Here is a 21,971-nt window from a genome sequence, read left to right on the forward strand (position 1 = left end):
TGTGTGAGTGAGCAATGTAAATAAATGAATGTAAATTTAAAATGGGGTAAAATGTAAATTTGGGTACATTAATGTTTAGGAAAGTAGTCATCGGTTCTCCCACAGCTATATTTGGCCCTCACATTTGAATCTTAGTAAAAACATTTTAGTATTTAGACGAAATATCTATTTTGTTGCACTGTCTGTGCACTTATCTCTGTATCTCGGTGGTGAGTACAGAATATTTCCCTTTTTTAAAATACGATAATGTACATTTATAGTTATCTGGCCGAAATGTACAGATTGCTTCCATTTCCCTGTAGTTTGACGACGTTCCCTTAAACCTTCATTGAATCGCTTGTGTTGGACGATCCCCGCGCCTGCGCTGCTGCGTCTGCCGCACTCACCGCCGCCAGAGCCCGACTGAAATCACAGACACGGGGCCTTCTTCGCCTGCATCCCTGCATCCAGCGCTCTTTCCCAGGGGAGGGGGGAAGTAGCCGAGAATCTGTCTGGAACAACGAAGAAGTTGCCGGACATCGACCGCGTTTAATTCACAGGTTTTTTTTTACCTCTTCAGCTGAACTGAGAGCATCAAACTTGCAGCAATGGAAAGAAAGGTAGGAATGCAACGCCATCGCTCTCAGCGTCATTATCCGCCTCAATCTCAGATGCTTTTTCAACATTCATTATTTCTTGGAACGAGAGTCCTATTCAGATGTCTATACTATTTTAATTTTTGGTATTTTTATGCATTCATAATAATTGACAATGTTATTTGACTATAAACAGTCATGCGCGCTTAATTGACACCTGTCTATTGAACTATTGCTCTTGTCATGCAGTTGTTTGGGAAGGCATTTTTTTTTTTTTTTTGCATCCATATGACTGCACAGTTTTGAATGTCTTAGAAATGCCATATCTGGTTATGATCAACAATAATCTCTCAACTTCTTCCAGCTGCTTTGATACTGATGTATCATGTAACTTATAATAATAGTGCATACAAGCAGCTGATGAACATCCTTGTTTAGCACAACATCTGCATTGCATTGTGTCTGTGCTTCCAGACAGTGTTGTTTGCAATACTGAAGTTTGTAATTCCAGTGGCCTGCCCCTTAGCAATAACGCTACCACATTACATTTACTCCTTTAGCGCAAGAAACCTACTGGGCTATTCAGTGTGCCTTTCTCAGAAAGAGACCATATGACTAGAAAACATGTAGGCTCTCTAACCATAGTGAAAATAAGTTCATTAATAGGAGAATGATTGAGCTTTGAGGCACATTTTCTGGGTGTGCACTTGACAACTGAGCTCACATCTTCCCAAAACCTGTTTTCCCTCTGCGGCACCCCATTTCACTCTGATTGAATGGGGCATTGCATTTACCACTCTTCTGTATTAGCTTTTATGGGGGTCCTTAAAGGGGGTCTTCTACTACATGAAGATATTTTTCTTTCTCTTCTATATAGTATTTGTAATAGTTCAGTGCAAAACTTTATGCAAATCAGTACAATACTAATGATGACGATTTGCATATTTAGGTATTGTAATAAATAATTTACATATTTGGATGTTTATATCACATTCTCTTCCACATTGACAGTTGTATTAAAATCTTTATTAATATTATTTTAAATTAAAACATTCTAATCTCTGAGAAATCATTTAATCTTTAATTTTGGTGATTGTGATATACTAACTTTTTTTTTTTTTTTTTTGGTTGAACAACTTGTCCCCAAACCTACAAAAAATGTAATATATTATTTGACAAACATTGTATTCATCCTCTCATCCTTTTAATGTTTGTTTGGACCATCTGAAAGATTTAGCAGCATATTTAAATCCAATAGCCTCTGAGATGTGCTTGGGTTGTGAGAACCCAAGCTTGTGGTTGTAAAATTAATGTCATTGGTTGTGAAATTTCTGTCATTTTTACTCTGCCTATATGTCTCAGTATTTTTTTGTGTCCAGACAATGAAATATTAATTGTGAACCAATGTTGTTTGGACCTCATTTTTTCTAAATATATTTTGTGTTTTTTTTAGATGAACTATCCCTTTAATTGCTTATAGACAAAATCTAAGTAGTCCCATTATGGCAGTTCACAGACAATTCTTCAAAACTCAGCTTGTAAAAACACTCAGAGATTCCTTAAGGTTAGTCAGTCAGACTGATGTAATTCTCGGACGTAATAACCAGCTTTGAGATCACACAGGTACTAATTTACCACCACATAACTGTCCATTGGAACAGCACAGGGGCTGTGTTTAGGTAGTCCTGCTTGCATTGTGGTATTTTCAGCGGCATTCCCCAATGCATTGGTGGTCCAGCGACAGCCCCCTTCACAGACCCCCATCCTTCCCAACCCAGAGTCTGTGAGGGAAGCTACACTAAAACAGAGAGAGAAAGAGAGAGAGAGACTCTGGCCACAAGCTGACATGCTTTAAAGAGAGAAGAGAGAGAGAGGAGAAGGGGAACGTCAGAGTGAGGATAAGGAGGGAGGGAGCACTCTCTTTTGGAGGAGAGGAAAAGTGAGAGAAGCGCACAGTGGTTGAGGTACCCAAGAATAGAGGAAACAAAAGAGGGACTGGTTATTTTGTAAATGGACATGGAGGATTCTGCCGGAGGAGCTCGTAAAGCCACGAAGAGTAAACTGTTTGAGTTTCTCGTCCATGGAGTGGTGAGTGAGTGAGCGAGCGTGTTTGTGCATGTGGAAGCGTGTCAATGGCTCTGTGTCTCTTCTCACTGGAGAACTAAGATGCAGCCGTTGTTACCGCTCATTTTTATCTGGATTATATATATATATTAAAAAAAAACGGGAACAGCTGAGGAGGACAGAGTGTAGGAGAAAGGGTGTAAGGTTATTGTGTTTAATAAATAGAGGAGGATACACACGGAAAGAGAAACGCCAGTGCTGGAAGTATGAGAGTTACTTGTATTTTGAGGGACAAGTACCAGTATGAAATAAAGGATGCTCTTTTGGTGTGTGTTTGTGTGTGTGTGTGTGTGTGCAGGAGGGTGTGTTTCAGGAACACCTGAGGGTAGATCATACACTAAAATCCTGCTGTGTGATTTTATTTAGTCCTGAACATGTAGTGGAAGTAAACTTGATGTATGTGTTTCAGGTTGTTTACTAGTTACAAATGTGAAAGAATTAAAGGTTATGGAGACTTTTGAGAACTTTTGGTGGTGATGCAACTATTTTGAAGCTGCATTGAAGTGCTATTTGATTTCAGACCAAATACAAGGTATTATTTCTAGAGGCTTTTTGCTAAACAACCTTCAAGGCTGGTGTGTTCCGGTATTATTATTTTTCTTCCAGAAAAGACTGTTTATGAATTTGAAAGCATAATGGATGGATTGGGGTTGAATGCAGGCTTTTTAGGGGTGGTTTCTGGTGTTTTTAAATAAAGATCACTTGGCCTATGAATGCTAGCTGACAGATTTTTTTATTTTATGTATTTAATAATAGTTTTTTTTTGTTTTTTTAGTTTATCAATTTTTAAGTTAAATACCTTGTCATTATTTAACAGGTTGCACCACTACAAACCCATTGATATTTGTATACATTTTAGTAAAGATTAACATGGTTATTAAGTCTAGAAAGTGTTCTTATGTAACTTATCCTCTGTGAATAGTCTCCTCCTGTGCCCTGAACACCTCCATTGCGACCTTGAGAGCTAGGGATTGGCAGAGAGACCTGCACTGGTTCCCGCTGCGTCCACATGTTCACGTCCCACTGCCTCTTCACTCAGATGTTCTGAGATTGGACCAGGCCTGGACACCCCTGGAGCTTGGCCTACTTTGAAAGCAATGATCGGGTCATGAGGGTCACCACACCATACGGGATCGTCTCCATCAGGGATGTACTTACCCGCACTGTAGGCAGGACTGGAGCCGGGGACGTTGGATCACATTCTGGATGTTTCCACAACTTTGGTGCACATCCAGAGTCACAGGCACTCTGCAACTCTGCCATTATGAGTCATGAACAACAGACCTCAAATCTCCTCTGCAGCACACAAACTGAACTGAGAAATAATAACAGGGCAAAAACGATAAAATTGCTCTCCTCAGTCGGGTAAAACTTCACAATGAGGTTAAAAATCTTTTTTTAACATTTAATTGATTCATTAGGTGTTATGAACTAACAATGAACAACATTTCACATAATTTATTCATTTAAGTTAATTTTTTTAATATACTGTTGTTTCTATGTTCTGATATATTCTAAGTATGTTATAATGTTATGTTATGATGTTAAAATATCTGTTTTGATTTCATTTACATTTATTTATTAATTAACTAATAATTTATTAATAATTTGCCAATTTGTGCATTCATAATTAAACAATAACCTAGAATAATATATACTGTAAAACTATTATTTATATGCATATTTATTTTTAGCTATTGGATTAACTACTGTTAACGAATGGATTCTTATTGTAAAATTTACGTTATTGTGATTTCTATTCAATTCCCTTCAGATTTATTTATATAGCACTTTTCCCAATACAAATCAGTCTAGGTTTATATTGGAAAAATAGAAATATTTTGACGTCACACTTTGCACAGTTGCCCTTAAGACAGCATTTGACTGACTTTCCCAGCACCTCTGTGTTTCGACAGAGCGAGCAGCTGTCGCTTCAGAAATGACAGGCACAGGTGCGAGAGGCCCTGGTCTAATTCAGCTTCGGGTACTGGAGGAGGAGTTCATTACAACACCCTGTAGTGCCTAAGCGTAAAAGGGTCTTTGTGTATTATGTGAACTTGCTTTAATTGTGAATAAATGCACATGTATCTTCATATGTGTAAAAGGTATTTGGGGTAAACTTCCTATAACATGTCAAGGGAGTTCAACAAAGAAATGTTTTGGTACCTGACCTTTACTCTACTTTTTTTTTTTTCACCCCCACAGCGTCCAGGGATGACCTCAGGGGCACGGATGCCCCATCAAGGAGCTCCCATGGGGCCTCCTGGACCTCCATATGGAGGAACACCGCCCATTCGACCAGGGATGCCTAACCCAGCCCTCGACCCCAACCGAAAACGTCCTGCCCCGACCCAGCCCGTGCAACCTCCCCCTGTCCAGAACCGTCCCAGAAAGTGAGTGACCTCTCACTTTTTCTGTTGATTTTAGATCTGTGCACACAACAGATGAGATAATAGACATGTATTCCCAGAGCCTTTCTTGAGGGAAAACTGGGCATATTGGTTTCTATGAACTTCTTATGCCTGTATGAGATTTTATTAAGGTTTTATAGTCTTTTTCTTTGCTCCGACAATTCGCCAGGGAGCTCTTACAAAGTATAGCGATCCCTAGTGACTGGAATATATTATGTTTGGCTAGTTCAGGAGCTCTAAATTTAGACATTAACATTTTGATCACTATTAAATGCCAAAATATTTCTTGATGAATATTAATAGTGCCACAGTCATCTTAAGTAGGCACACTTACTGCTAATGCGTTTTAAAAGTGAGGATCACAGTTCCCTATCTACTCAGAAGTGCAGAGCACTTGAAATGAAGTCTGAAGTCTGCAGTGCATTACTGTCTCATATGTCCAAGTTCAGGCTGTACTAAATGGCACACATGTCACTGATACTTTCAGTGTCAGTGACATTATCGTATTAAGAAAAAAGTAAAAATTTGTTTATAGATATTAGAGTTGTAGCCAGCAAGACCTAGCCTCATATATTGAATCTATATGTCTTGATTGATGATTCACAATGCTCTCTTTGTGGCATTTGCTTCAAAACGTTTTCATATGACGTCATATGAAAACGTTTTTGCCAACACAAATGGCAAAATAGTGTCCTCAAAGTCACGGCCGCCTCTGCTCACTAACAGCCATGCTGTAGGGATCTTCGTGAAGGGATTACATTGCTCATTTTCATTTGAAACAACCCTGCTTATAGCATTCTCTTCCCTAGGGCATAAAAGTGACGTTTGGAATTTGCTGTTAGTTTTCTTATCTTTTCATCTTGTTGCTGTACTGTTATTGTCCTTGTGTTTTTATTTCAACTGTTTATGCTTGTAAGGGTGTCTGTTGTGATCACTAATGGGAAGCTTACTAAATTCAGCAGATCATGTTTAAAAATGGTTTAAAAAATGTTAGACTTTTATTATGAAAATACAAAACAGCTTGCAATACTATTTGATAGGGATGCACATATATCCTGCTTGATACAGAGAGGCTTCTAATTATTTTAATGTTGTGGTTGTTCACCGATAAATGACCCTTAAGTATATAAATAAATCTATACTATTTTGTCTAAATAAAAAAAATAAAATGTATAAAAAAATTACAATGCTATTATACGTATGTGAGGCATCAAAACATTATAGCATACAGTATGAAAAATGGATTGTAATGGGTATTCATTCAGTAAATATTTAAATAAAGTTAAAGCTGTTCTCCCTATTAAATTATTAGTGGGTTTAAAGATGACATTTTCTGTAAAAAATAAAATAAGTCACATTAAGCTAATCAAGGCTGCATCCATTTGAGCAAAAATACTGTTAAAAATGTGATATATTAGATACATTTTTTTCAGGATTATATTATTCCATCAATATAAAGTTTAATAAACAGCATTTATTTAAAATGTTTTTAAAGTTTTTTTTGTTAAATGTTAAAATGTTATTTAAAGTGTTTTTACTGTCACTTTGGATCAATTTAATATATATTATTTCATTAATTTGCAATGATTAAAAAAAATCTCAACTGAAACCTTTAGATATAGTCAGATATTGTGTATTATATATATATATATATATATATATATATATTTTGGCTGTCAAACAATTAATCACAATGAATCGCATCCAAAATAAAAGTTTGTGTTTACATAATATATGTGGGAGCACTGTGTATAATTATTTTTTATATATAAATACACACACATGCTTCTATATATTTAAGAAATATTTTCATGCATATACTGTATAGATTTATATATAATTTATATTATATATAAATATAAATATTTTATAAATAAATAATATTTGGATACGATTAATCGCGGTTAATCATTTGACAGCCCTAATATATATATATATATATATATATATATATATATACATATATACATGTACAATAGTGACTGTTACCAAAAAAAAAAAAAACCTCTTAATATCGGCCAATATTATTCCATCTATAATGCATCTCTACTGTTTAAGTAACTAACTAGAGGTACCCCAAATCAACCTATAGGAAACCACTTGGATTTCCAGCAACAAATGAGATATCCGTGAGACAGATGGACATGAGAGAAGCCCAGTCAGATCCTGCAATTGGATCCAAGTAGGCTGTTTATTCTGCTGCATGTTCGTTTGAAAGTTTGTGATGGACATGTCGCTGCCTGATTGGTTTGTTCCCGTTTGAAGCATCAAACTTAACATATTTCCCCCGATTAGATGCATGTGTGCACTTAAGGTAACAGATTAAAGTGAAAAGCAATTAAAAAAAAATAACTTTCACTAAATAGTCAACATGACTAATAGTCAACATGACCTGAGGATGAATGTCCTGTTCCAGTGCATGTGAAGTAGAACATGCGCTTGCGGTTCTTTAGCTGTGAATGCGGACTGCACGACTGCAAGTCATGCTGTTTGTGTTAATTTTCTCTCCCTTATTGTTGCCCTACGTTCAGTAACACACATTATTTTCCACCTAAATGCATTAATCATTAATTGTAGATCAAGAAAATGTGATGAGGCATTCACTCTCATACCCCCCCACTGCATCTCAGTGTCCGCTTCTCAGCCTCTCCCGGAGGAGAAGTGTGGCTTGGGGTGGACGAGTCGGACCATGAGAAAGTTTATTCTCCAGAGGGATGTGGATGTGAATGCGGACAGGCATTTCCTGCACCAAAGCAGTCGTGCTCCTCGGCTCTGGACCTGTGGAGCTCTCGGTGTCCGTAGGAGTGTGGCGTGTCTCTCTCAGTGGAAAAACTTTAACGAATTATATGCATCTTGTATGGAAACATCTTTCTGTAAATGGCAATTGAATGCGACTCCAGATTTTGTGGTCCAAATTCATGCTGGGAATTACGTATTAGAAGTTTGTATTTTCAGACATTTGGACTGATCTAGTTTTCCTAAATGTTATGGACTGCTCACACAGGACATGTTCTTCTGTTGATCTGCACTGTTTTTTAACTGTTTTTCTACACTGTAAAAAAATATTTTATTAAATTTACAGTAAAAAAAAGGGCAGTTGCCCGAAATCCACTGTGATGATGTTTCCAGTACTACAAGATGACATATTGGTGTCTGTATATTTTTCAACTTTTAACGGTATATTTCATTAAGGGTGTGTTCACACTTGGCATGTTTGGTTCATTAAAATTAACTCTGGTGTTATTGCTCTGTCATTTGAATAAGTGTGAATGCTGCCATCCAAGCAAGTGAACACATGAACTCTGGTGCGGTTCGATTGAAATATGAACGCAACAAGGACCAAAGACATGTAAACGAACCAAAAACAGGAAGATGAGACCCTAAATCTTTTGGTCTCTTATTCCTGTTTTTGGTTCGTTTACATGTCTTTGGTCCTTGTTGCGTTGTAAGAAAAAATGAAGTGGACGTAGATCTCAAAAATGAAGTTTATTTACAGCATAGCAGTGGCAAGGCACACGAAGCACCTTGGGTTCACCGGCGTCAGAATGAACCCCGAGCTCATCCCAGCGCAAACATTTTATACAGTATCACATCTGTCTTCCCTCTCAGCATGTAAATGAAGCTTTCTCTTAAATGTAAATCAAGACAAACAGATTCGTCTTCTCTATCAGCGTGGAGCTGAAACTCTGTCTTTAAATGTAAATTGAAGAGAACGAGACAAGTGGTGCCTCCGTGTCTATGTCTTTGTTATTCCAAACTCTGTCTTTAAATGTAAATCGAAGAGAACGATACAAGTGTTAGACTGATACGGTCAAATGTTTAAAGGTGATAATATCTCTCAGAAACTCCCTAATCAAGATGGTTCTTGAATACCCACTGTCTTTCCCACTCTATAGGTGATAACCATGACTCTGTGATTTTGTTTAAGATTGTAAGGAATTGATTCTATGATAAATAAGCTCTTTCAAGTGAAGGAACATTTCAATATAATCTATATTGGAGTGGAAGTTTGATCGGAGCAGACTGTAATTTCTTACAGCGTTCATATTTCAATCGAACCGCACCAGAGTTCATGTGTTATTCAAATGGACCACACAAGCAATCACACCAGAGAGTTAAGAATGCTCTAGCATAGCATACCTGTTTTTTCTCGTCATTGTCGCGATGTTTCCCATCAGAGTTTGGTACAGGCTTTAGAACCGTGTATCTTTGCAACAGATCTTTGTTTGTGTGTGTGATGGAGGGATTCCCGCTGCTGTTTTGACTCCTATACACATTTTATAAGCTCTTCACAAGTTCTCAGCTGGTCGAAATACCATCAAATGTAGGCTACTCACATTCAACTAGCACATTTATCCCAGCACACAGCATTGCTTTGGATGTAAGGCAAGTTCTATCTCAAAATAGGCAATGCGTCATAAAAGCTGACCAATCAGGTTGTGACAAATCCATTCCCTGTGCCTTTAGGTTCAGTATTAAAAATCGCAAATGTGAACGCTAAGCGGACCAGGACTAAATGTTTTTTTTTTTTTTTTTTTTGTGGTCGCAAACCAAGTGAACCGGACTACAAGTGTGAACACACCCTAAGTGATACCAAAATCTGCTTTTTACCTTAAGTAATAACCACCATAATTACAAGTAGTAAAACTAAGTTACATTAATTGTGACATATGTCACTGTAATGTACGTTACTAAAACATTTTTTTTTTATAAAATATAATCAGATGGGATGTCACTTAGGGACTTCTGGGAATGTAATTTCCCAGTATGATATGGTAACATTAAAAAAAAAAAACATAATCTTGAAAGATTTACAGTAAAATGACTTATAATGCAACATTAAACCATTTACACTTTTTAACTGTATATGTTACGGTAACTTGCAGTTAAAAAGTTAATAGGTTTTCCTGTAGCATTTTACAGTTCCTTTCAGTAAAAATGACATTTATGGTGTTAAAAAAGGCAAGAGGGGTGCATTTGACTGTTCCGTCATGTCTCGCTGTCCTTTCAGCGTCTTGTGATATGAATGAAGAGATTTCGAGACATTCTGTTACATTTTTGATTGCAAGAACGTGTCCTGTGTGAAACGTGTCCCTTTAACAATAACTGAGACAGCCAGATGTTAAAGCAGCAAGAAACCTCTCCCACAATTATAATCTTGATGATAATTAGTTATTTTCACATTTTCTATTTGTATTTTTCTCTCTTATACTCTCTCTCTTTCTCTCTCTTTCTGGTCATACACACTTCCACACAAACACACACAGCTGGAAAACGCCTGGATAGGTCCCAGTTATTCAGCAGATGGCCTGTGGACTCTGCTATCAGTCACCATAGTAACATGCTTTCTCTCTCTCTCTCTCTCTCTCTCTCTCGTTCTTTCTCTCTTTCTTTCTCTCTTTCTCTCTGTTTTCCCCCATCCGTAGTGCCAAGAGAAGAAAAATGGCCGACAAGATTCTCCCTCAGAGGGTGAGCTCCATCACTGCTGCTTTTATCTGTTTGTCTGTGTTTGTTTATTCATCTCTTAATTTTCAGTGCCAAGTCAAGAGTGATCGCACGGTACAGGTAATTGTGCTGGATTCTTAATTTTTTTCCCGGGGGTAAAAAAAGTGAAAGGGGTGGGTAAGATGAGTCCAATTTGTCACAAAGACTTCTCTTGTGTATTTTGTGTTTTCTGTCAGTGGAAAAGGGTTTGATTCCCAAGGAATGTGATGGTGTGTGGTTGCATGGAGAAGTAGGCTGTGTGCAGAAACACGTCTAAAATGTCTCAATCGGGATGAGACACAGTAATACGCCACAATAACACGAATTGGAGGTGGTGGTAGTTCTTGGAATGGGCAATCCTCCTAATGTCTTTATTGGGCTTTTTACAGGGAAAACAAAAGGTCTTAATTCATTGTGATGGGGTTTGTAAAATACTGGTGGTCACGTGGGATGGAGAGAATGATGCAACACTGTGAAAATCAGGAGAGAGTCAAGTTACAATTTTGCTGTGGATCATGCAAGGACTTATATGATTAGTTTCAAGTGAAAATCAGAATGTTAAACTGTCATTGACTTAGTAAAGTGGTGCAAGTGCATGGTGACATCTTAATCGTTTGATGTTCGATCAGTTCACAAAGAATATCTGATTTGGTGCAGCTTTAATATAGGCCTAGAATTTTAATGAGTTCAGATGCAAAAGCCTCCAAGTTCCATTTGAAATTTTCTTCTAGAATCATAATTTTTATCAAGCTTGTATATTTAAGTTCAGTAATTTCACTTAAATGGCAATGAAGATTACTTATTAATTGTCATTTAAGTGAAATGACTGCACTTAAATATACAAGCTTGATAAAAAAATGATCATTCTTGGAGGCTTTTGCATTTGAACTCTTCAAATGTAGACTAGTGTATTGTCAGAATCAGGATATGAATAATTACTCTTTTCATAATACTTATGGAGATTTACCTTAAATCATTTCCTCATTCCAAGGTAAGAAAAAATGTACACTAAATATGAGTTCAGTTGAGGATAAAATGTTGTCTGCTAAGAGCATGAAACCATTGAAAGTCAAACCAAAATTTTCAATTGCCAACTTTGTTAATAATTTTGCATATACCATATTAATACAATACTTCTATTAATACAGTCATGTTATAATGTAATGTTATCATTTATTATAAATTAGTAAATATTGTTTATAATCATTTTTAAATGCATAAAAAAATACATTTATACAGTCGTGCTCAGAATTAATGGCACCCCTGCTAAATAGCTATGATCAAAACTGGCTGTAAAAAATAAATCTGTATCATTTATTCTTTTGATATTTCATTCAAAAAATTGCCAGAAATCTAACTTTTCATTGAAGTAAAAGAATTGAAAGTGAGGGGGAAATCACATTATGAAATATATTTTTCTCCAAAACACATTTTAATATTATTATATATAAATATAATAATAACGGTAATATACCCATGTATTTTTTTATATATATATATATTGGTGCACAATATAAAAACAATTTGATACTGTTTTGAGTTTCCACTTAAAGCTGCAGTCCATGGCTTTTTTGTTTTTAGGTTAAAAATTATCCAAAATACATATTTGAGAAAATACATAACCAGCCAGTGTTTAAAAATATCTGCTCGATTCAAAGCTAAAGCTAAAGCAAGTGATCGATTCATCACTAATCTGTGATTCGGAATGCCAGTATCGACACCGGCACGGCGACTGACAGCCTCACAGTCTCCTCAAACATTGTGTTCATCCGTGCTGTGCCTTGTCGAATATGTTGAAGTACAACTCACGTAAAGTTGATAATTCCGAGAATGACTGCAATTGCAGATTTCTAACAGAGATGGCGACAAAGAGGAAAAGCTTTAATATCTGGGACCTGAAACAAAACCAGCTGAAAACCACTGCCCGAAGCTTTAGTGCCACATCTTCAGTCATAACTGATATTTATAACAAACCAGAGAGTTAATGGTTCAGTGGAAATATTGTACTAGTACTGTACCATGCACTTTATGTGTTGAATATCATCAAACTGCTTAGAAAACATTTAAAATGAGTGATGCATTGAACGCCTTTTCATTAGATCCGTGAACTGGTGCCAGAGTCCCAGGCGTACATGGACCTCCTGGCCTTTGAGCGCAAACTTGACCAAACCATTATGAGGAAGAGGGTGGATATACAGGAAGCCCTCAAAAGACCAATGAAGGTATGTGATTTCAGTTATAGTACACATTTATTGTGAGATCTTATTAACTCGTAGTTAACTGCGAGATGACAAATGTGCTCTTTTGATCTAGCAAAAACGCAAGCTGCGATTATACATTTCAAACACTTACAACCCTGCCAAACCTGATGCAGAAGACTCGGAGGGCAGCATTGCATCCTGGGAGTTGCGTGTAGAGGGCAAGTTGTTGGATGATGTAAGCACTGAGTTTGCATTCATAATCTTACCATCTGTTCTATAATGCAGGGTTGAATTTATTTGTCTTGAATGATCATTATTTTAAATGTTAGTCAGAAAAATATATATTTTTCTGCTTGTTCAGTTTAGAACAAGAATTCCTGACCATTTTGTCACAACTTAATTTCATTGTGTGCAATCAGTTGCTATTTAATCAATGCATGAATAATTTTCATTGACCATAACCGAATCCAATTTAGTCTTTATTGCGTCTAGCATACATAATGAAATGTATTTAAGCTTGTAGACTAGTACAAATCTATTCGAATAAAACATTTTCTTGAAAAGACTTGATTTAATTGCATGGAACAAATGAATTATGGCTATTATTCTGCTGATGCTAATCTTTGTTTAGGCTTCATTCAATTTGCTAGTCCCTTTTAAGTCCCTTTAAATTTTTATCTTTTATTCCCTGTGCACTTTAGCCAGGAAAACAAAAGAGGAAGTTTTCATCTTTCTTTAAGAGCCTTGTTATTGAGCTGGACAAGGATCTATACGGCCCTGACAACCACTTAGTGGAGGTGAGCATTAACTCTCTTGACATACGATACGACGATAAACCATCGCTAAACCATATTTGGTAATCAGTCTTAACCAAAGTTGAAAACATTTACAGTTGTGGTCAGAATTATTGGCACCCCTGGTAAATATGATCAATGATGGCTGTAAAATAAATCTGCATTGTTTATCCTTTTAATCTTTCAGGGTAAAAACTAATCTATATAGAGAACTATATTGCTCATGACATCATAAAAATGTAAGCCACCATGCTGCTGTATTGGTATTCCTTTGTAAGCTCAGGGATTCTATTGAATTAATAGGATATTAAATGATTTTACTGAGAAAACATTGCCCAATGACAAATCATTTTTTATATCTGAAGTCTCCCTGTACAGTCTTACAATGCAATAGTCCTTTTGAAGTCAGGCATTTCCCCTGCTTATTAAAAAGTTAAGTTCATAATCATTACAGTAGTGAACATCAGCTTTTCGGGCGGAAAAGACACTTCAGCATACTTATTAAAAATGTGTACATTGTGTACACAGTGTACATTCTAAAATCGGAATAAAGATTTATGCTTTGTAATCTGAAATAGCCTTATACTGCTGTGTTTGTATTTATGTTGTTAGGCTGTTTCAACAATGATGCATTTCGAAGAAGTCAGTGGTTAAATTAATAATTAATTCAACAACATATACATAACACTTTACTCATATGGAAGACTGCAGACTGCTTTATTTCCAGGATGATGCATGGTAAACTTTGAATTTTAATACAATATAGTGCAAAAAAGTAACAGTGGCATGTTTTAATATTTATTGTTTAGGCTTTTTGATTCAGTTTCTGCAACTAAACACCAATATATGTTCATGTTTAATATTTTCTCCATAATTACGTATAAAGAAATACATTTTTGTGTTAGGTTAAGTTTGACCTTCCATACAGGAAGTGTGCAGTAGGCACACCCACATTAACGATTTCAATATATGACTTATCCTCTCCAAAAAGACCATAAGCATTTCAGATAACATCGGAGGTAACAATTCATTTACATACATATATCGTAAAACTAATCTTGTGAGACTAAGACGCTGCAAATCGGGTGATTTTTAGATCAATGATTTGGCTGTAAATCAATGATGCCCTCTGTCAGTAGGGAATAGTAAGATGGTTGTTCGAACACTTTTAGTGGGTTCACTGCCTGCTGGCAGTTTAGAACGCAATGAGAAATCCAGTCATCACACAGATCAGTCATCAAATTACAGTATGATATAAATGCTGTACACATAAATGCAAAACACGTTGGCCATAATTATTGGCTCCCTTGCAACCGCCTATTGTCACGATAACAGCTCCTATAATGCCTCATGAGTTTGGAGAACACCTGACAAGAGATCAGAGACCGTTCCTCCATACAGATTCTCTCCAGATCGTTCAGATTCCCAGATCCATGTTGGTGCTTCTTCTCTTCAGTTCAGCCCACTCATTTTAATATATAGGGTTCAGGTCAGGAAGGTGGGACAGCAATGGCAAAAGCTCCATTTTGTGCTCAGTGACACATTTTTGGTTTATTTAGATTTTTTGTTTTGCTGATCATTGTCCTGATGGAAGATCCGATCTAATCTATGCAATTCTTTTATTTTCAATGTTATTTTATTTTTTTTCACAATCTACTGCCAGATTCACACTAGGCCTACTGCGTGAGCACGCGTTTCATTTCAACGCCCATATTACACTAGCGTGTCCCTTTAGATGCTTTTGCTATGTCCGACAAGCCACGCCGCTCTCACACCACACACCATGTTCTCACACAGTGTAAAATACATCACGGAGCATAGAGGACACTGATATCGTGTTGACAGAAACTCCGGAAAGACGTCACTACACTCCGTTTTTCAAGTTCAAATCCTCCAACGTTAATCTACGTAACTCTCTTGACTGCTTTGTTGGACAAAAATGGCCTTGTACTGTTGGTCAGATTGCTTGTCAATTAAATTCCCTGGGAAGGGTCAATTCCACTAGAAGTTGAGCTTTAAGCACGAGCATGACGCTAAACTTCTGAAATCGGTTTTGCGTGTTTTGCATTTCTTTGGTTGAAAATGAAAGTTGGTTTGACGTAAGAACCCACCAAAGAGTCTTAATCCGCCACTGACAACAACTGTAATATGGGAGAATACAAAGAGTCTGCTTTATATTTCAAACAAGGTTGAGGGCAGTAACACAGGGTGAATGTGTCCACAAGCATCTCTTCTCCTCTACTGTGTGACATATTGAATTGGAATGCGAAAGAAAAAAGTCAATGTCACAATGAAAAGTTTATGTAAGACATGTCTTAGTGGTTTCCATAGCAACAGGTTACATGAGGAAGTTGCCCATGACACTGTGGAGTGATGGCACTGCAGCCAGCACAGAGTTTTGGGCAGCATTAAGGGGAGAAAGGAAATGCATTTCTGAAGACAAACACGTAAAAAAAAAACCTTTTACAGCACCCTGAACTCTGAGAGCCTTTGTATTCAGCAAGTGTGTTTTACTCTATATTTAGTGGAGGAACCATTGTGCATAGGTGCTATTCAGACACACTCAGGCATTTACATTACACAAGGGAACCTTCCCAGCTGCCTCACACAATTAATATTTATATACACTTTGATAGGGACATTCAGGTTTAGGGAAGGCATATTCACAGAAGTGGTCTGCTGCTCTCGAGGAGTGACCCTCGTGCCCCCAGCCTATTGGAACTGGCTGTAAGCAATGCATTTGAGTTTATTCAATCGGCAGCTCTTTAAATTGTCCTTGGTGACTGGTTTTTCATCACAACACTCACCAGATTGAGCCGGGCGATAAAAAGAGTGATTTACCTGTGTGGAAGGACGGCATTGAAAACACCTCCAATGTCAAGCAAAGCTAATTGAGTTGAGCTGCGAGTCCTTGCCATTATGTTGTCTTTCAAATAGCACTGAAACGTGATGCTTTTGGGAAAATGCAAGTGAGATCTCATAAAGTGCCTAATCATTTTATTCACTCTCAAGCTTAAATGTATTCTGCATGCATAAACAGCACATAAGGAGGGAGGGGGGTTTTTAAAGGTTTTCAGTGGCTAATGTGGCTCAATAATAATGTACTGGCAGTGGCAATTTATATTTCTGGTGAAAAACTCGCTCATAATCAGGGTTGCAGATTTGAACAAACACATAACCATAAATATTAAAGGAATAGTTCACCCAAAAATGATATGTAAATGATAAAATATGACTTTCTACTTTCAGCCGAACACAATCAGAATTCTATTATAATATCCTGGCTCTTCCCAGCTTTGTAATAACATAGAATAGTGTAGATATTTTCATTACAAACAAACATTTATGCAGTCGTATGGATTAATGCACTTTTTAGAGCTTCAAATGTCATTACAAATCTGGGAAGTGCCAGGATATTTAATATAACTCTGATTGGCTGAGAGAAGAAAGTCATATACACCTAGGATGGTTTCAGAGCATGATCATTTTCATTTTGGGGTAAACTATCCCTTTAATTTTGGTTGTGTAGCTCTGCTTATTACGATTATTGTCTTGTGGGCAATAAAATGGTCAAAAATCCCATGACTGAAGAAAACATTAAAGAAAGGACCAAATCATATCTAGTAACAAGAATGTCATAGAAACTACCTAAAACCACCCAGAATTGTCTAGAAACCAACTAGCAATTGCATAGCAACCTGCAAAAAATCACTCTGAACACCATAGCAACACTCTAACAACCACTAAGAACATCTTAGCAACTGCACGCCCCACTGCAAAACAACCTCAACACAGATGAACACCACTGATATAAAAATCAAGTTTAAATTTCAGTGCACATCTTGTGCCGCAGTTTTATAATGTAGACCTTGTGTTTAATCCAAACAGTGGCACCGCACGGCTACAACCCAGGAGACCGATGGCTTCCAGGTGAAGAGGCCCGGTGATGTGAATGTGCGCTGTACTCTCTTGCTCATGCTGGATTACCAGGTGCGTGCAGGAATGCTGGATTATTTATTACTAGACTATTCGTATGCCATATTTGGTTTATAATATCTATGTGAAAAATCTACACTGGGCTGTATAGACCACGCTGAAAATCTGGGATTCAAAGTCTAATTTAAACCTTAAAATAAAGTTTGATTTTTAAATAATAGTTATTGTAGCAATTATTTTGCAGAAATGTGTAGCACCATATAAATGTATTGAGAAAGACACCAGCTAGAAATGAATCTGCATAACGATAGCTTTAGCTTGACTTTTCAATCTTAAAAAGCACTGTTAACACCTATAGTTGAGTCATTAATTTCTAAAAGTTTGATTGCCCTTCTCTATTCACTAAAGTAGCTATACAGTGGCTAGTGAGTAAATGGCTCATTTAAATACAGCAATTTACACTTTGCTAACTACATCCTGATGGGAAGAAGCTCAATCTGTTAGAAGACTAAAGCTATGTTTTATAATCGTGAAAAACAGACCTGCAATTGGGTCATTAGCATGAGATTTCCTGTTTCTAGCTGAACCACACTCTATAATCATTATCTAAAACTAGTTTCAATTTTTCTTAAATCTTTTACAATTATACAGTTTTTTGAGAGATGATCATTTTAAAATGGAATATTTGTATTTTTCAAAATTATTTTGTCACACCACAGAAGAATTTAAATGAATTTGTGAAGTCTCTATACAATAAATAGTTTACAGCAGCTAAGATGTACACGTTCACTCATGTTGTATATACACTACCTTTCAAGTTTGTTTTTGAAATAAGTCACTTATGCTCACCAAGGCTGTATTTAACAGCAATGTTGTGAAATAGTATTACAATTTAAAATAATTTAATTCAATTTTTCATTTAATTTTTTTAAAATGTCATTTATTCTTGTGATGGCAAATCTGTATTTTCAGCTTCACTGCTTTAGTGTCCCACAATTGTTAAGAAATCATTCTAATGTTCTGATTTTGTGCTCAAGCAATATCTTTGTCATTATCAATTTTAATGTTAAAAACTGTGATTCTTTGATGATTAGAAATGTCAAAAGAACAGCATCCATTTTAATGCATCCTTGTTGAATAGAATATAAATTTCCAAAAGTCTTACTGATCCCACATTTTTTAACAGTAGCATAAATTTTAACCTAAAACCTTGCTGTTGTTGAATAAAGTGCATGGACATGTTTTGTCAGCTACTCAAGTATGCTGAATTGATAATGTAGTAAATATATGCATATGTTATAAGTAACTGTTCCGCTCTGTTCAGATATTTCTGAATGCGTTTATTTCATTTCGTTTATCCATTGTGCATTTCAGCCCCCTCAGTTTAAGTTGGATCCTCGCCTCGCACGTCTCCTTGGCATTCACACTCAAACCCGCTCCTGCATCATCCAGGCATTATGGCAGTACGTCAAGACCAACAAGCTGCAGGATCCTCATGAAAAGGAGTACATCAACTGTGATAAATATTTCCAGCAGGCACTGACATACTTTTGTCATATAAAATACTCTCTTCATTTAGGTTTTAACATTTTGCCTGATAAGCATACATGATTTTTTATTTTTATTTTTTTTCCAGATCTTTGACTGTCCTCGTCTAAAGTTCTGTGAGATCCCTCAGCGACTAACCAACCTGCTGCTGCCGCCTGATCCTATTGTCATCAATCATATTATTAGGTAATTAGCCAAAAATGTACATTTATTGCTTCCTCAAACAATAGAAGTTTTAAGGTCTGTGACACAAATACCTTTTAGAGGGCATAATTCACCCCCCAAAAAAACTAATTCTGTTGTGTACACAACCTCATATTGTTCCAAACCGGTATGCTGTTATTTTTTTATTGAATACTGTGAAAGAAAAAAACATTTTTTTATAGATTCTTAAAACAGAAATTCATTGTGTGAGGCTCCAAAAAGGACAAAAAAAAACATTACAAGTTGTCATGTATTATTGTTACAGCTTTAAAAGGGCATAAGAGTGAGCAACAAATGACAGAATTTTTATATTCGGGTGAACTGTTCCTTTAAATGCCTTTTTGATTTCAATTTGATCAGTGTGGACCCAAATGACCAGAAGAAGACAGCCTGCTATGACATTGATGTTGAAGTTGATGATCCTCTTAAGAGTCAGATGAATGGATTCTTGCTGTCCACAGCCAATCAACAAGAGATTGCATCCCTAGACAATAAGGTCAGAAAGGAGCTGTTATTGTTAAAATGCGAGTGATCTTTTTATTTAACTCCATATAAACCCTATATGGCATGAATTTCTGCATAGCATATGTACATTCATAGTTTAAATTCACATCATCACCTTTTCTCCTTTAGATTCATGAAACTATCGAGTCCATCAACCAACTTAAGATCCAAAGGGATTTCATGCTCAGCTTCTCCAGAGACCCCAAAGGCTACATCCAGGACTGGATCTGCTCGCAGAACCGGGATCTTAAGGTGAATGTTTACCATGTGTACTAATCTAAATCATGGTCATATACTGTATTATTATATCAAATATCCAAACATCATGCAGCCTTTATGCATGTCTATTTTAGGTTTGTATAAGTTAAACATTTACAGATATTTTTTAAACAATGTCTACACCTAGTGGTGGAAAGAAAGTCTTTTTTTGTCGTTTTGAACTGGACTGGATTTTTCTTTTTGGTTGCAGCTGATGACAGATACAGCTGGTAATCCAGAGGAAGAGAGGAGAGCAGAGTTTTATAACCAGCCCTGGTCACAGGAAGCTGTCAGTCGCTACTTCTATTGCAAGGTGAGGGGAACATGACTGAATCATGTTAGATACAAAACTTTGGGCTCAGTATGATTTCTTTTTATACTTTCTATTAATCAAATAATCCTAAAAAATGATAATGGTTTCTGCAAAATTATTTAGTCAGTCAACTGATTTCAACATTGATGATAGTTTTACATTTTTCTTGTACAGTAAATCAGCGTATTAGAATGAATTCTGAAGGATAACGTGACACTAAAGACGATGGTTGTTTCCGCCTCTGAATAGAAAGTTAATTGTGAGTTTTTATCTTAGAATTTCGAGATATAAACTTGCAATTCTAAAACTTTTTTGAGATAAAGTTGCAGTTATATTTTAAGTGTTTTATTCTGTGGCAGAAGCAAGCGTGTATAGAAGACTGGAGTAATGATGGCGAAAATTCAGCTTTGCCGACACAGAATAAACTACAATTTAAAATGTTAATTAAAAAAAAGTTATTTTAAATTTAAATGATATTTCACTTTTCAAACGAAGTGTATGTCTTAAAAGAGCAAGTGAAATTATCACTTTTGACTCTTTTACAAATGTATGGTTTTTTTTTCTGTTATATAGATTCAACAACGAAGACAGGAGCTCGAACAAGCTTTAGCACTGCGAACCACTTAACTCAACTAATTTGTTTCTCATGTGGCTTGGCCACTTTTATTCTGGCGGTCTCCACACTGGCAGTTTATTTTTAATGGACATGAAAATATTAGACCCCCTTCTCGGTATTGAGGTTTGGACTGATTTTAATCAATAAAAAGTGTAATTGTACTCTTATTTGATGTATGTTTATTGTACAGTTGAATGTATATAATCTCACAGTACAATGAATTTAAGAATGTAGCTTGGGAATGACACTTTCACACTGACTACACACAAATACAGCGAATTATAATTGTTTATCAGTTTTGTGATGCACATGAAGTGCAGATACGCTACTGTGTCTCTTGGAAAATTTAAAATACCATGAATGAAAATTTGATGCCTGGGAAATTTATTTAACCATTAATGATATGTTAAATGTTAATATGTAAGTATAGATATTGAATCTGTTATGGGGTTTTTTCTACCCGTTTGAATATGACGTCACATTCTTCTTGCAGCTTTATTCATGTTTTTTTCTGTCTTTAAATTTGCACTGTGCAAAAAGAGATCATGAAGAAATATGCTGGGTTCAAACAAGCCAGCTAACTTTATTTGCAATAAGTGACATTTATTGTCATAAATTTGAAACGTTCTATAAATGGAAATTAACACTGAAGATTTATGCTACGATAATCTAAATCATTCTGATTTGTGAACACTTGTCTTAACAATACAGATATTTGTGAATTGTCAAAGAATCTAAACATGATTTCTCATATAAGCAATCTTTATAACTTATGGTTGAAAATGTCTTAATTTTCAGAGGCTTTAACTGCCAGTAAAACAAAAATGTGTTATAAATATGTTGTGTTGAAAAAAACAATAATGCATGTTGCATGTGAATATTTTAGTTTTTTAGGGGGTTCTTTTTAGCATGATGATTCAGAAATATTTTTTTTTCTATTATTATTTGTATCTTTGTTGCCTTACTAAATCACTGAGATGCACAGGAAGCATTAACCAAAGGT

General features: G+C 36.1%; 1 protein-coding gene across 6 annotated transcripts; it reads left to right on the top strand.

The window, feature by feature from the left end:
- The first annotated feature begins 419 nt into the window (after positions 1 to 419).
- On the top strand, positions 420 to 21,135 carry smarcd3a (SWI/SNF related BAF chromatin remodeling complex subunit D3a). 6 transcript variants are annotated; one of them, XM_089131217.1, is made up of 14 exons: positions 442 to 599; positions 4,905 to 5,092; positions 7,203 to 7,292; positions 10,537 to 10,675; positions 12,694 to 12,816; positions 12,908 to 13,030; positions 13,497 to 13,592; positions 17,478 to 17,579; positions 18,900 to 19,061; positions 19,162 to 19,259; positions 19,638 to 19,773; positions 19,911 to 20,033; positions 20,251 to 20,352; positions 20,926 to 21,135. In XM_089131217.1, exons 1-14 carry the CDS (start codon positions 588 to 590, stop codon positions 20,977 to 20,979), a joined length of 1,548 nt encoding a protein of 515 aa, XP_088987343.1. In that variant the 5' UTR covers positions 442 to 587; the 3' UTR covers positions 20,980 to 21,135. The 6 variants fall into 6 exon arrangements, with proteins under 6 accessions (XP_039533939.1, XP_088987343.1, XP_039533938.1 ...); XM_089131216.1 differs by lacking the exon at positions 442 to 599 and adding an exon at positions 2,472 to 2,663; XM_039678001.2 differs by lacking the exon at positions 442 to 599 and adding an exon at positions 2,474 to 2,663 and having other exon boundaries at positions 10,537 to 10,579.
- The last annotated feature ends 836 nt before the right edge of the window (positions 21,136 to 21,971 follow it).

Source organism: Pimephales promelas, chromosome 5 (assembly GCF_988280905.1).
Source record: "Pimephales promelas chromosome 5, fPimPro1.hap1.1, whole genome shotgun sequence".
Taxonomy (NCBI): domain Eukaryota; kingdom Metazoa; phylum Chordata; class Actinopteri; order Cypriniformes; family Leuciscidae; genus Pimephales; species Pimephales promelas.

Excerpts from the sequence above, each read along its gene's own strand:
- smarcd3a (XM_089131216.1), top strand. The coding sequence starts at position 2,586 with ATGGACATGGAGGATTCTGCCGGAGGAGCTCGTAAAGCCACGAAGAGT. Across the intron at positions 5,093-7,202 it reads GTCCAGAACCGTCCCAGAAA|GAAACCACTTGGATTTCCAG; the intron begins GTGAGTGACCTC and ends ATCAACCTATAG. Across the intron at positions 20,353-20,925 it reads GTCGCTACTTCTATTGCAAG|ATTCAACAACGAAGACAGGA; the intron begins GTGAGGGGAACA and ends TCTGTTATATAG.